We start from the raw sequence: 16929 nt of genomic DNA on the forward strand, positions 1-16929 counted from the left end.
TGTTAAATGGGGGTGATTCACTACCCGCCTTTGGCCACACCGTGTTCGTTCTTGGTGGGCAGACACTGCAGGCGGCGTACTGTAGTGGAGGTGACTGTGTGGTGGGCTGGTGATGAACCGCCTGTCGCTGCCCCATTCATTCTCAATAGCAAGCCTGCTTGTATTGTTACACACATAGCAGGAAGTTGTTTCTTGTCAGTACATCAGACGTGTTGACGACTGGTGCCTTCCTGCTGTGATAGCGTGTACAGTGCTGTCCAGAAGGGCTCATCTTAACCTTTTGTCTTCACCCTTCAAGAATGTCTCTGAAACACAAATCTGATGCAAGTGCTGGTGATACAGTAAAGAAGTGAAAAACCATCACCATTGAAAATAAAGTAGAAATAATAAAAAGGTCAGAGAGAGGTGAAACTCCATCATTCATTAGCAGAGCACTTGGTTACAATCGGTCAACAATAGCATCTATTAAAATAATGTACCTGTTCCAACTTACAGTCCCTATCTCGTACATAACCCGGGGACTGCCTGTATAAGCAACAAAACAAAATTGATGATACAGTGATACAGGAGTGATACAGCATACGGAGCCAAGGGCCACAATGGATAGATTCCCTGCTCTTTACATGGCTCGTTGACGTGATTCACCATCCTTAAAAGGACTGCTCGCCTTTTGCTGCACTAGTTGGAAAAAACACCTATGACTGTGTGGACTTGCCATTTTTATAGACTCTCTTGCTTTAGATGATATAATGCCAGCTCATTCTTTTTGTGACTCATCCCTGGCTGATGTAACATATCCAGTGTCGTTGCAATAGCAATGTGCACGTAGTTGACCGCTCTGATTACATTTAGAAAACTGGACATTGCTGCAACTTGCACTTTGATGTTTGCTAGTTCAACCACATGTGACGATGCGGGTTCTGCTTCATGCTCCCATCGGCTGTTAGGGAGCCCTTGAACCCAACACCGTTGGTAATGTCACCGATGAGCTAGACAGTGAGGCAATAAACAATTGAGCAAGGGGATGATGTATTAAATGTGCAAAGTGCTTTTATTCAAAGAACAATCAAAACAATCAGTGTTCTAATAAAGTGCTGTGCAGTTCATTCAAATGTCTTCATTAAATAAATAATCCATAAAATGAAACGTGAAGGTTAAAATCAATAAATAGAAAAACTCTTCTAAAAACCACGAGGTAAAATGTCTCAGGAAGTAATGTTAAAACCACAAGCCCGGTGTCTTCTGCTTCCATGGTGGCTCCCCTGCTACGCCCATCTGGTCTGCTCTACAGGAGAGTCGCCTACCTGCAAGATCAGCTGCCCTTCAACCTAGTCCTGTAGCCCTCCGTTCCTTGGCTTCGTCGGGCTCCCAACCAGACCAAAACTTTGGATCATTCCCCAGCGGCCAAGGCGCTCACACTGAGGCTACACCAGTCCAAAGCCTCATCGACTCCCGCTGCCTTCTACGGTCAAGTCGATTCCTCCACTGGTCACTCCAGCTACTTAGTTGCTCAGCTGGAGCGACTGCTTTCTCAGCCCCACTGAGTGTCGGCCAAACACTCCCCACGTGGGCTCTCTTCCCAGCTGCCTGCGTTCTCTAATACGAGCCTGCTCTCGCTCGCTCGCTCGCTCTCCTTCCTCACACCGGCTTTCTCCACCTGCTTCCTGCTACCTCCCGTTCTCTCTTTCCTTCCTTTTACTTCCTTTTGTTCTTTCCCCCCTTAACCGGCTCGCGCTTCTCTATATATGCGGAGAGGACATAGCAGCTGCAGCCCATTAGCCACAGTAACAATCACGGATGTGGGCAGTCTCTCACCTGTGCACTTAGGCGAGAAACGCCCACACAGATCGCCCACATAGATCGCCCTGCGGCTCACTACAGCTACCACGCCCCCTCGCTAAGCCGCGAGCGCGGCGATTATTTATTAAAACAAAACGGCCTTTGCTGGAAGAGCTGTGGACCCATAACACCACATTCCACCCTCCATAAGGCTCCAGTTGCATGGGAAGGCTCCACTCCACTACCAACCCTATGCAACTGGAGACCAGGTCCACAGCTCAGCCACTCTACACTGCACTAAAACGATAAAAGCACTAAAACAATCAATTCCCACACCACAGGGTAAGGAAATCTTATATATCTGGTTGACAAGTGGATAATACCATCCCATACAGCTGGCATAGTGTAACTCAGTGATGTTTGTGAAATACCCAATCAGTCAACAAGTTCACATTGAAAAGCTCCTGTGGCTAAAAACCCGAGAGTGGACAGAACTTGCAAAGCAGCAGGTAGAGCACAATTCCTCGAAGTCTGCCTTTGTAAAGCTGGAACCAGTACAGCACAAAGCTCCAAGAGGAAAATTTTTGGAAATCAAAATCGACTTAGAAGCCAGTCATAATCATCTACAAATATTTGCTGTCTTCTAATTCTTCCATTTGCAATGTCTTCTAACAACGCTAAAGCAGCTATGGTAGTTGAAATAGTTTGGCCATTCCGTGCACCATTACATTGTTACAGAATGATTACAATCAAGTTAATTACATTTGTAAACAATATGCAGTTAATTCCGGTGTAGTTGATAAATCCCACATTATAAATGCAAATCTAAAAAAGAAAGGGATACAACACAGAAAGAGTAACACTTCTTTGACACTGGGTGCCACCCATTTGCAAAACTGAGCAGAAACTTGCATATGCATGGTGTGAGGCTGCCATGAAAATGTGCATGCGATTCTAAATTGTCCCTAGTGTGTGCTTGGTGTGTGGGTGTGTTTTTGTGTGTCCTGCGGTGGGTTGGCACCCTGCCCAGGATTGGTTCCTGCCTTGTGCCCTGTGTTGGCTGGGATTGGCTCCAGCAGACCCCCGTGACCCTGTGTTCGGATTCAGCGGGTTGGAAAATGGATGGATGGATGGACATCTCGAAGTGAATGTGGAAATGGGTGTACACATTGTTTATACATGAGACCCCTACAGAAAACATGCATACTTTCCACAGAACATGACTGACTGCAGGATTTGAACCCAGCATGCTTAAACCACAAGGCACCCAACTGTGTTTTTCAATATATGTGTAAGTATTGAACATTCATTTTTGTGATCAAATGTTTATTGGAGTTGAAATAACAACAATGAGCAGTAGGTTTCTCATAAAATAAAAGGTTATAAGAAGGTAATAATAATGACAGTAATAATAGTAAAAATACTACCCCACCCACCCACAAAATTAGTCCTGTTCCTAAAATAAGTGAAACGACAATCATCAGAGTAAAAGCTAAAAGGAAAACACAACCCTGATGTTAGGCCCTGTGGATAAAAAATTTAGGTAGAAAGAATTGAGAATGATTATATCCATAGGCCATGTGGATCTGCTGAAGTTGTACCAATACACACCATTCTGTAATACACAAGCCAGAAGATTAAGACTGAAAAATGAAGCTTGCCAAGATGTAAAAGAGATAGTAACATCAGATTTCCAGTGAGAAGTTGGCAGTGCCTTTGTAGCTATTGCACCTGGGCTGCTTAAAAAAACTGAGGGAGAGACAGAGAGACAAGAGGTCCAGTAAAAGAAGAATTTATTAGTGGGAGATAAATTTGAACATGATGACACAGAAGAACTTTTGCCGAAAAAAGGATCCACGTCTGTTGTCTGGAGATTTTGGTTTTAAAAGGTCGAATGTGGACCAAACAACTATTCACTGCAAATGCTGATGATCTAAAGTTGTCGCCGGAGATGGCAACACAAGAAATTTGCTGCACCACCTTAGTCGCAAACATGCTTTGGAGTACCATAAATGTAAGGAACTAAGATTGGCACCCTTCACGTCCTCAGGTAAAACTGAAAAAGCTAGAGGACACTCAAGTCAGACATTACTTGTAGACGCATTTGCTACAGGACTGCCTACGACAAAAAAAGCAAGCGGTGGATCAAGATAACCAATGCCATTACAATCCATATAGTTAACATGTCAGTGGACAGAGATTGTTAACATTAACAGAAAGTGTAGTTGGTTTACAAAAAATATTTACTCTTTATTCCTTTTCTACAACTATTGCAATACAACTTTTGACAAGCACCTCTGAATATTTTACTAAGTCTAAATGCCTCTTTGGATGGTTGAAAATATGTTGTCAAAATTATATTTTAAGTTGTTTGCAAAATCTGTTCATTAAAATGGTTCTATATTTTGACTGCAACTGTCATGTGATTTAATTCCTTCTCTTCATTAGTGCCACCCCCTTGAAAACTATCACTTTATGGGGCCATGCAAACCTGTATTAATACTTGTGTGCACATTAAAAAAAATTTTGTACAATGTACAATTCTCATGACAGAATAGGTTATTCTTAGCCTGCAGTAATTGCAGTGGAAAATATGGTTAAAATCCACTCATGCATAGGGAAAAAATACCGTTGAATACCGTGAAACTGGTATAATTTTGAAAAATTCCGTGATATAGAACTTTGGTCATACCGCCCAGCCCTAGTTTGGACCACAAATTATTTAAAAGTTGGATACAGTTGGAATTCCCCCTTTCCTATACTGTAAAAGAAAGTTAAGAAAATAAGTGGAAGACAAATTCCTATGACACTGTTTATTTTCTTTAAGAATGACTGTAAAAACATTTAAACAAATTTTGCTCATGAAGTATTTGCAACTTTTAAAGCTTTACCAGTCATATTAACAAAAAAAAAACATTTTTTATGATTTGATAACTATCTGCACTGCCCTATAGGTACTGAAAGGTGTCGAAAAACACTTTCACTTCCTCTAGTAACACTTAAGACACCACAATGTCTTTAGATCAAAAAATCCATGCATTGATTATATAACCAGTGTCATGGGGCCGTGACCAGTCCTAACAACATGTGGTTCAAAGTTGACACCAACCTCAACTTAAATACAAACACACATCTGTAGCATGTGAGAAGAATGTGAGAAGAAAACTACAATATAGGCAAATGTACAAACTACACACAAACAGTAACTAGACCAGAATTTAAAAAATTGTACTAAAGCTGTGAGACAACTGTGCTAAGCACTGTGCATCCAAGCCATCCATAGATCAAAAAATGCAAGGATAACTCCCTGATCATGTGGTTAGTACTTAAACTAGTAAATGTAAAAAGGAGCAGTCACTGCAATACCTTTGGATTTCATTGCTGCCATTCTGAATATCAGTAACTGTTTTGTACCTGCAACAGACCATTCTCCTAAATTAGATTTCTTGTTTATTGCTGCCTTCATTCAAATTTGAATTGTTGATTTTTCAACATGTTAGCACTAACCCTCTAATAGCCACTCCCAGAAGGTTAAAAATTACACATTTACAATGTAAGCAAGTGGGGTATCATTTTAGACTCTTTCAGATTCAGTGATTATGAAAATGATAGATCTTTTCTATTACAATCGAGAATACTTAGACATTAAACATTTAAATGGAAGCATACATTTTAATATTTCAAATATTTGATGTAGCTATTCCTGTTTATTATGTGCTGTACTTCTGTCTCATGAAGTAAACCATTATAGTTCAATGAACACTCCACATTAGGGAAGCTCACGCTAATTCAGACATTCTACGTTTCATTTCACTTGCACCATTATCTAAGGTGTCTTGTAACATTTCAGGCACAGTTGGTTATTATTTCTTTTGTTTTCCAATTAGAGCACAGGCAAGTGAAGTGACTTGCTCATAGTTGCCTGGTGTCAATAGCAAGATTGGAACCCACACTCTCAGGGTTTAACGTCCAAGGTCTTAACCACTACACCTCAATACATACAAACCCATCCACACAGGTTGCTAGTTTGAACAAAGCAACCCTAAATCAATACTAAGTTGAAACAGAAGAGATATATGGTTAATATTTGTTTTATTGATTCTGATCGGTGCCTATAGATGGTGTAGCAATCAGGTATTCCCGCACATGGGATTCCTATCAAGTACTTCAGCACAAAGCTATCTCCAGTCATAATGTATCCTTCAAAGCTTAAATATTCTCCACATTTCCAGTTCTGAATGTTATGTATGACTACTGCATGCCTTATTAAACTTCTTTCCTACTAAGCAGTTTGTCCTCTGACCCTGAACTGAATGAAGTCAGTTTGAGAAAGTTACGATAATATCTGAAATGATCTTTCCTTCTTATTCTTTTTTTTTCACCTCTGCACTGAGATGTGTGAATGTTTACCTTTACTCTAAAGAAATAATACAGATAAAGATGGTTGGGGTGGGGTCGATGTTTTCCTACCCTCTCTTTCTAGAAATGTACAGATAATTTCAACTACAAAAGGACCGGTTTTATCAAACTCGATTTTCGATTTACCACCAAAATAATGCAACGCAAATTCAGTTTCATAAAATTGTTCAGTATAGATATGATTTATATAACGTTACATAGACCTGTCACACGGATTCCGTGCAGTTTGGTTTCAGTAAAACGATTTGTGGTAGTCAAAGGTGGCAGGTGGAATGTGACATCGGATGTGTCATTGGTTTTATGAAAAAGAAAACATTTTCATCGATCGTGTGCAATGAATGCAGCTTTGTATGATGAAACTAATAAAGACCATAAACTAAGAAAACATTAGTAAGCTCTAACATATTTCTTACCTGTCCATTGTACACTTGGGTGCCAGGCATTATCTGCATTTCCACTTCTTTGCCGTCGTTCATTTTATTTTTCGTTTAATCGGACACCGTACTGAAAGGATGTATATCCACTTTTAAGTCAATGTCGGGAAGTCCGGAAGTTGGCTCAAAACTACAGAATTAAAGTTATGCGTAAGGAAAACAAAAGCCATCGACGTCCCCTCAAAGGCCGGTATCAGTGACGTTACGGGACAGGGCTGGGAAGTGGTGTTTGCTGACTATGTCAACCACTCCCCTTTCTCATACATTCCTCGGGCTCAGGTAATAAGTAACAATGGCAAAATTTGCAGCTCTTTCATAGAGAAACCTGATCCCTCCGCTGTAATGTGGGCGTTGTAATCTTAGGAGAAGGTGAGGGCTTCTCAAAGCGAAAGTAGATGAACAAGCAGAGAGGCAGAGTAATGGAGCTGCGGTTTCAATCGAGTTCTGAATGAGTTCGAGTGGGCTCCGGAAGCCGAGTACCCTCCCCACAGAGAGATAACTGAATGCTTCTGTTCCAGGAAATGTTCCATTGCGTCCGACAGCGCTGGTTAATGAGCAACTCCAAAAATATTGTCATCGATGAACGTGCTGCGTAAAACCCTTCTTTCAAAATATAAATGAGACAACAGTAAAGCTTAAGGATCAAAAGTAACTCCCGGTGACTGGTCCAAAAATGTTTATATATGCAGTACAAGAGAATTGGAATGAGCACTCAGCCCTTGAGAGTGACACTGGCTTATCCGTTCGTTCTCTTTCTTTCTTTCTTTCTTTCTTTCTTTCTTTCTTTCTTTCTTTCAACAAAATCAGTACATCTTTCCATTTCAACAAGTCTCTTCATTCCTTACAGAGCAACTGGAAGCCGAGCGAGAAATGCAGGCTGGTATCCGCCGCCAGTTCAGTTACAGTCGCAAAGCAAAACTGTAGCTGTGCCAGAATTGTGACCTGTGATGAAATCCAGATTGTAAATTTTAAAAGAAGCAGAGTTTGAGTCTGTCGAGCTGAAAAGCCAGTGTGGCAGTTGCCCTCTTCAAAATTATGTGTTTTCATCTGCTGTAACTTTCATTATGTTTTTTTGACCTTGAATCTTTTTATATTTATGTTCTCATTTTTTTATAACTGTTTACGGTTGCTATACGTAAATTTTACTTCAACACAGTCTCGGGACAGTAGTGCACAATAAATTCTGCGCTGCGCAGAGTTCTCATGATTTCCCTGTTATATAGCTTGCATTTTTTAGTGTGCTGCGCGGTGATTGTGCTGAGTTATGAGCTTGGCTGTGGTGGACAACAAATATGTGAGATGGCTTTACATTGATTATTAATCCTTAATAGAGGTCTAATTATTATTTCTGTGAGCATCATTGGCATTTTTGGCATGACATTTCTATTGAGGCCATACCAGAATTTTCCATTATGTGTGCAGACACCTCTAAAGTAAACTTTAAATTATCTAACTAATAACATTTATCCTTCCTTTGTTAATACCTTACATGTCACAAAATTCAATCAATGGGATGGTGGTGCCTGAGTGGTCTCTGGAATCAAATCATTGCGTTACCCTCTGACATTATAGATTCAAGGAATATAAAAAAGTGACTCTTTTGTAACCAATCACTGCTGAGGAAAAGTAACAACACCACAAGTTTGGGAAAAAAAAACAGATGTAATTACACAGAAATAATATGCAGACCACATATGCCTGACACGAACTACATACTTCTTGTCCTGTAATAGCGTTAATTATCATGCAGCCAGGGGTGTTTGCTGGTCAATGCAAGGCCAGCAAACAATTTAAAAATACTTTTCTACCTCTCCTTTCTGTGTCACCCATGCGACTTGGTGTCGTCTGAGGGCACCCAAGCCCAGCCATGACACCCTGAGTTGACCCCACCATGATGCCATAAAACTTGAAAACCTGGGAAGGTGGCAGTAGCTTCACAACCAGGAGTTAATACTGAAGGAGCTCCCATGCAAAATCACGGTGAGAAACACGCCAGAAAACATTGTCAGTCAGTCAGTCATTGTCCCAACCCATGGCCCTTAAGCTGCAATAGCTCCATCCTGGGTATGACGTTAATCAGCACCCAGCCCTGCAAGCAGAACCTCCAACTTACAGGGAAAACCTCGGGGTTGGCAGCAGGATTGGCACTCCAGCAACTGTAAAAAAAAACTCACACTGTCCCAGTGTGGTGCTGAGGTGTCACCTGCTGTACTCGGGTCCCAATCAAGGTGGTTCGTCATCTGGTGGGTGCAGCATTGCTCTTTTTTTTTGGTTAACTTCAGAAATTTAAGATTTAATGAAAATTGATGTGATGGATGGGTGCCTCATCTAGAACTGGGTTTTGTCTTATATTTGATGCTGCTGGGGTCTGTGGCAATGCAAGGTTTCTTAAAGTGTGGAGTAGCTCAGGTCCATGAGTGGAGGTGTTTGGAAGGGAAGCTGTGTGGCTGTGGAGAACTTAATGAGGGAATTGGCTGATTCTAAATTTTATGCGTGAGTGCAATTATCAAAGCCACCCCTCATTGAGGCTCCATGGATTGTTTGGTGCAGATACACTAATTCTCCTAGTTCTTTAAGAGGTGTAATATACAAGTGTTCACTGCATGAGTAGAAAGTGTGCTTACACATCACCTTTAAAAGCTTAGATCACTGTGATGTGCTCAAGCTTGCATGATTCATGGAATCTACAAACGTAAAGTTAGTCAGTCATTTTCATACCCATTTAATCCAATTAAGAGTCATGGGGCGGTGACACCCATCCCAACAACACTGGACAGAAGTCAGGAAATAGCACACAGGGCCCACTGACACATATGCTGTAGCCAATTTAGACTTGCAACTTAACCCATCCAGAATATCTTCTGGGATGTCAGAAGAAAATCCCATGGTAAAACAGGACAAGTGTACAAACTATATAGGTAGAATATCTGAACCCAGGATGCTGGAATCATGTGGCAACAACCTCCTGTGCTGCCATGAAATGTTTTACAAAAATTGAATAAAATGCACTGTTCTTTATTTTGGAATCTGTGACAGTCCAGGTTGGTCAAACAGTCCTTGGCAAACTAGAACCATCTATAACATGTCTAAGGATGAGCCGGGAAAATGAGGACACACAGAGACAAGAGGTAGGTGAAGCTGCTTATTGCTTTTGTTCACATCGAAGTGTTTCTAACCAAAAGTGCAGTGTTGCTTCAATAAACAAAAACAAAAAAAATCCAATAAAATGGTGATATAGAGAGTTTAAGCTCCAATATTAAATGATACTTCAAAAAGAGGTTAAAAGACCCTAGGTAGAATCCTTTCCTTCCCTTAAAAACAATCCAGAGCCTCAGTGCCATCACTCTAAAATCAATGTCTCATCTGCTTACCCTTTCAGGTCTCTTCAGCAAGAGCAGACTTCCAACCACAGACACAGTCAATCTTTAAAATCTGGCTCATGTTCCTTGCTGCTTTCCGTCAGCCTCCCAGGGACATCGCAATCCCTTCTCCTTCTCATGCCTCTTTCCTCGGCATCTGCAGGAGATTACACTGAGCAATTATTCGCTCCTGCCCCATGCATGCTTAGCAGGAGCGACCCCTACCCCTCAAGTGTTGGCCTTATGCTCTTTTTTAGGATAATACCCGACTGCCTGCCTCCTCTGTTTCACTGAACCTGCTCCACCATGAGTTTACGCTCATTGCTCTCTCTTTTCTCTCTGCTCGGGCTCCACTTATACTGCACTTAGGTGCACTGGTGCAAATTACAGAAGCAGTTGAATCAACCGCTTGCATCTGCATGTGAATGCACACTCAGCCAATCATTCCAATTCACACCCTCTGCCATGCTACCACACACTCTTACACCCCACATAAGCCTGAGTGCTCCTTTATTTATGTATTTTATTAAATACCCAACGTCATGGACTCCTCTTACAACAGAACAAAATATTTCTTTAACATAATGCATTTTAAAAAATGTTTAAGCCTTGTTTAGGGTTAGTTACTGCCCCCACAAAAGAGTAAATCAATTTTAAAATATCTGTATTTTTTCTTAACCAATATATCAGTTTTTTCATTGAATGCATTTAATACAATTCATAGTCATCAGCTATTGGGAAAAACAGTGGCATCTTTAGGAGGTGACAATCCAGGCTGGATTGCTGTACACATGGCTGCCAATGACCCAATCTGCACATCTTTGGGATTTAAAAAGAAAATGATTACTCTGAGAAAAATATTGCAAGCACAAGAAAAAACATGCAAAATCCAGATCCACAGTATTAGGTAATGTTGTAACAGTTGTAAAGAAAAGCCCCATACAGCTTCCCCTTCAATATTTTGCCACAGCTAACAGACAACATATCTGTAAGGACAGCTGAGATACAAAGACCTTTCCACCACACCACAGTCACCGTCACAGGTGAGGTAAATGTGTTTATTTTCATTAAGTTGAAATTTTTTTTTTTACCACTTCTGTTAATCCAAAGGATGACAGCATGTCAGGTTTTTCTGTCAACAGTGATGTGCTTAACATTTCCAATCTGTGCTTTGGTATTTTTTAATGTTGAATATTTTTTACATTTACCTCCATTTTTGCTTTCTATATAGAGAAAAGCCAAGCAAAATGACACCTTTTATTGGCTAACTAAAAAGATTACAATATGCAAGCTTTCAATGATTCATGATTACATCTTGCCTGAAGAAGGGGCCTGAGTTGCCTCGAAAGCTGGCATATTGTAATATTTTTAGTTAGCCAATAAAAGGTGTCATTTTGCTTGGCTTTTCTCTACATTCATAATGGCTAACACGGTACAACACCCTAGTGCTTTCTATATGTAATTTTGCTTGGTATCAGCCCTTTCTTTTGAAAGCTTTCTTTTCTCATTACGTCCCAAACATTTCTTAGAATCTGCATTAGTGTAGATGATTTCTGTTCATGATTTTGCTAGATTTGATCTAAAAGTAAAGGACTGTTTTGTTTGTCTTGCACTTCACTGATTTTGTAATAATTGTGTCTAGCAAAAAAATTCTCTTGCATTTCTTGCTTGTAGTAAAATTTGTTTTTTTCTATTTGCCTTTTTGTTTGTGATTCATCTTCCTTGAATTTTCTTTTTCATTGCAGGATTAGGCTGACTATTCCTAACTGCTGTACTTATTCACATGGATTTTTAATTCAAAAAATAAAATCTATAGCAATCTGAAATCCCCCATTGTTTATTATCCCTTGGACAAATGGACACTATATATAAATGTAAAGAATTATTTTTGTTATTATTATTGTCTTTAATAAAATGGAATTATACTTTTCTGCTTTAAATGGCATGATGGTGTAGTTCTTGAATTTTTCTATAATGTGGATTTTATATTTTCGCTCTTTGCTCTGGTGCACCCAGGTTTGCTCCCACACTCTAAATTGCATTGGTGTGTATTAGGATGTCCTCCACAATTAACTAATATCCTGCGTTGTGCTGATTCTTGTCTTTTTGCAGTAGATGGCTCTGTTTTAGTGAGAACTTGAGTAGAAAAGGGGTGAGTAGGAAAACTATAGTTTAAAATATGTGAGTATAGCATGAATCTTATGGGGACCAATTTAAAGGAAACATAGGGGAAGAAAAACAATGTTACACTGTGACTTTTCTTTTTGTCTCTTTCACATCCTGGCAGCTCGATCCAGACTTGGACCACAACCACTGAACCTATCTGTGCCTCAGCCTCTTTAGATCACTAGCACTTATAGATTAATCAATAGACTGAGTGAAGATAGCATTGCAGTGTTGCCTGAAGCACAAAGTATTTTCTCGCAATATAAATAAAATGTATTATTATTGTTATTATTGTTTGTTTGTTTTTCTCATGCCATAGTCCAATAAATGGGGATACCACCATGGTACCCCAATAATTTCACTTGTCTGTTTTGTAACATCTTGGCAAAAACTTTCCAGCCTTTCTGTATCTTTGAATATATGGCACACTATTAAATAATTCTGTTGTTTTGAAACAATAAGAAATGAAGTCAGTGATCAAAGAGACGATTACTGTGCTTATTATAATGTCATAATATAAAAACACCATGCCATTTTCTAAGCCCACATAAGCAGGGTTGCGAGGGAGCTGGAGCCTAACCCAGCAAGCATAGGACACAAAGCAGGAACAATCCCCAGACACGGCACCAGCCCATTGCAGTGAGAACAAACATACACACACTCCATGGTCAATTTATCATCACCAATTCACCTAACCTGCATGTCTTTTGAGTGTGTTAGGAAGCCAGAGCACTCAAAGGAAAACCACAAATACACAAGGAGATTATGCATACTCTGTGCAGGGAGGACCCAAAAGGCAAACTGTTGGTCTCCTTACTGTGAGGCTCAGTGCTACCACTGCACCACCATGCCACCCAGAAGTATGTTTCTGCAAACCTGGGATAGGAGTTGTTAAATATTTCTCCTATACTTTACTGCCACAAAAACATTCATAGGTCATTTCATGAATACAAAGTAGGTATATTCAAGAGGATGACAGAGTAGTCTGCTGCCTTATCACTACTGAGACCTTACATTAACTGCAGTTACTGCATGGCACTTGCATGTTCTCTCTGTGTTTTTAAATGTCTATTTGCTCCCTCATTTTCAAGTCATAGCAGTCAAGCTGATTCACAATACTGAATATTCTCAGTTGGTGAGATAGAATGAAAGCCTGTCCAAACCTGGCTCTTGTTAAGCACCCTGTCTTACAGGAACAGATTGTTTTCCTATGACTCTGTAATAAAAACAAGTCTGTACTGAGAATAAATGGATGGGTGGAGATGGGATGAAATTGTCTGTACAAAACTAGCTAAATTTGTGGTCTGTCTACCCCACAGAAATAATCTTTCAACCATGCTTCTGAGTGTAAGATTATTTGAGAGTTAACCTACAAGCAGATTTATTTTTTCAGGACACTAAAATAAAATATTATAGATGATTATGATGAGTCACATAAACTGTGGAGAAATTAGTTTTTGGAATGTTCATATTATTGCCATAGAATGATTTCTAGGGTTTAGGAAACCATCTGGATCTTGTGACTTTTCGTATAATGAATCACAGATTAAACCCACTTGAGTGCACTGTCTTTGAACCTAAAAACTGCTGGTTTGTCTTGATGACAGGGCCCCTCTAACATAAGCTGCAGGCATGCCAAGCTATTCAGGCGTCTCCTTAACATGCTAACTTGAAATGTGCACTGCTACTATGGCAAGATTTTAGAGATTTATATATGTCGTTTACAAATGCATCTTATTCCACTTCAACCAAATTGTTGAATGTATTTAATTGTTCTCTTGTAAATAGTTTAAAGTCAAATGATTTACTTGCCACCACTGTCATCTTGTTTTCACATGCTACAATGTATGTGTTTTTTTTACCACACACAAACATGAGATGCATCACTTGAGTTGAATAAGACAAGAAGTATAAGCAAAGTTAAACCTTTACAAGTTCACCAGGTTTTGCCCAGGTTACATACAATACTAATTCTTTAATCATGAGCATATGCAGATATACTGTTCTTTAAAAACATAAAGGTTTTATTGATTTTCTGACCTACAAGTGTCTCCATGCATTAGAGTATAATATGTGTCTGAGGTTTTGCCACAGGTCTCCAAACTGCTGGGTTTCAGTACCAGCTCTGTCTGTGCAGTTGTTTCACATTCTGCCTGTGTAGGATTTTCTCCAGTTTCCTCCCATATCCCAAAAATGTCTTTTATGTTAATTGAGTGGTAACTCTAAATTGGCCCAGTGTGAGTGTTTGTGTACTTTGTCTTCAATCCTCTTTCCTATTAGTGTTGAGTTTTGACTTATGCCAATGCCCCCAGTATGTCCTATTTATAAACCATGCAGCAGTGAATTAAATTATGAGTATTTACAATGATTGGTTTTATCAAATATATTTCTGCAAGTGATTTTAAAATTATAAAGAAATCCATCCATCCATCCATTATCCACCGCTTATCCGAGGTCAGGTCGCGGGGGCAGCAACCTAAGCAGGGAAGCCGAGACCTCCCTCTTCCCGGCCACTTCCTCCAGCTCCTCTGGGAGGACCTCGAGGCGTTCCAAGGCTACCCGGGAGATATAATCCCTCCAGCGTGTCCTGGGTCTGCCCCATGGCCTTCTCCCAGTGGGGCATGCCCGGAAAACCCCTAATGGAGGCGTCCTGGGGGCATCCTAGCCAGATGCCCGAACCACCTCAACTGACTCCTCTCAATGCGGAGGAGCAACGACTCTACTCCGAGTCTCTCCCGGATAACTGAACTCTTCACCCTATCTCTAAGGGAAAGTCCAGCCACCCTGCGGAGAAAACTCATTTCGGCCGCTTGTATCCGCGATCTTGCTTTTTCGGTCACTACCCAAAGCTCGTGACCATAGGTGAGGGTAGGAACGTAGATCGACTGGTAAATTTACAGCCTCGCCTTTTGGCTCAGCTCTCTCTTCACCACGATGAACTGTTGCAGAGCCCACATTACTGCAGATGCGCACGGATCCGTCTGTCAACCTCCCGCTTCATTCTTCCCTCACTTGTGAACAAGACCTCAAGATACTTGAACTCCTCCACTTGAGGCAATAATGTGTTCCCAACCCGGCGAGAGCATTCCACCCTTTTCCGGCTGAGAACCATGGCCTCGGATTTAGAGGTGCTGACTCTCATCCCTGCTGCTTCACACTCGGCCTCAAACCGCTCCAGTAAGAGCTGGAGGTCACTGTCCGATGAAGCCAACAGAACCAAGTCATCCGCAAACAGCAGAGACAAGATTCTGAGGTCACCGAAGAAGACCCCTTCCGCTCCTTGGCTGCGACTAGAAATTCTGTCCATATAACTTATTATAAAGAAAGATTAATTTTAATTATGCATGAATTCACTAAAAAATTAACTTTTTATGTATGATTGCATGGAAGTTCATCAGACAACTTTGTGATACTGTATGCAGTTGAAATTGATTTTCACTTGCCCACAAAGGCCAAATCTTTGAAAACCATAAAATGCTTTGACACTAAAGTGTATGGAAGCTGTCATTTACTGAGCACAGTTTTGGCATCACAATGTTGCAGGAAGCTGGAACCAATTTCAGCAGCAAACTGTGCAAAGGTAGGAGCTAGTTTTAGATGGGACACTAGTATATCTCAAACAAAACTCACTTGCACAACAGCACTAAATCTCACCATGTCAGTTTATTGTCACCAGTCAACGTACACTACATGCATATTTTTGGTCTGTGTCAGGAGGCCTTTGAGACCTCAACTAGCAGTCAGGAATAAAGATTCTTGTACAAGTGAGCCATTCCCTCTACTAATCGGTGCAGTAAATATTATAAATATATTTGTTTTATTAAGTTATGTAATTAATTGACTTGCTCTTAAATGTGTACTTATTCAGCTTTATCCCTTGTTCCCGATTCTGTCAGTCACCTCTTTTTCAGATTGTGTGGTTATATCCATGGGCTCACGTGGGTGTGCTCTGGGTTTTGTGGTTTCCTTTGGCATTTCAGAGACATGTTGCTATGATGTGAATGTTGGTTAGGCTTTGTTTGTGTGCATTTGATAACGTATGATTCATCCACTGGATTTGTGTTATGACTGGATACATAAACATTTTGCAGTTAGCTCAGACTGATCATGGAGTATGATGACTCTACTCATTATGCAGTAATGGTAAAAAAGAATGGGTGGGTGCAACTTGTTCTGCTATTCTTTATATTTTTGCTCATTATCCTGCACTGTCCAGACCTGCAAGTTACTCATCCTCAGATTTGCACTACAGCTTTATATCTAAAAAAATAAACTCAGTTCATTTTACTCTGAAAGCATTTTCCCACTAATAGTCCATTTACTTTGCATTATATCAGAAGATGATTAGTTAATTTGTTGCAATCTCCAGTTAGTTCAGTTACTTTTCCAACCTTCAAGCGAACAAGAATATAAAAATAAACAAACTGTAAACTTGTCACTGACTTCACTCATGGTACAGAAGCTATTTTTTCCTGGGATAAAATCACCATGGAGCATCAACAACAGCAGTGTTTGTGCACCATCACATCTGCATTAATTATATGCTGTGTTTATCAAATACATGTCTATGAGCAAAATGCTGATAACTAGAAGAGTCTATTAAAATTATGCACTACTTTGCATACTACAAAAAGTTAACGTTTCACATAGGCAACTCTACAGATGATGGGTGCTTCAATTTTAGACAGTAAACGTATCAGCTGCATTTTATTTCACTGTATGAGGCTGAGTATTTACTCTCGAGTAGCTTACAAATGTATGTAATCTCTATT

General features: G+C 40.1%; 1 protein-coding gene across 2 annotated transcripts in view; it reads right to left on the reverse strand.

The window, feature by feature from the left end:
* Nucleotides 1-7564, reverse strand: part of LOC114650317 (TPA-induced transmembrane protein) — an 81470-nt gene extending 73906 nt beyond the window's left edge. The window contains exon 1 of one of the 2 annotated variants that reach the window (XM_051927038.1): nucleotides 6612-7564. In XM_051927038.1, coding sequence (XP_051782998.1) covers nucleotides 6612-6674 — 63 coding nt within the window. In that variant the 5' untranslated portion in view covers nucleotides 6675-7564. The remainder of the gene's footprint in view (nucleotides 1-6611) is intronic. The other variant, XM_028799872.2, reaches the window with a different exon arrangement.
* Between the last annotated feature and the right edge of the window lie 9365 nt (nucleotides 7565-16929).

This window comes from Erpetoichthys calabaricus, chromosome 4 (genome assembly GCF_900747795.2).
Source record: "Erpetoichthys calabaricus chromosome 4, fErpCal1.3, whole genome shotgun sequence".
In the NCBI taxonomy this organism is placed as follows: domain Eukaryota; kingdom Metazoa; phylum Chordata; class Cladistia; order Polypteriformes; family Polypteridae; genus Erpetoichthys; species Erpetoichthys calabaricus.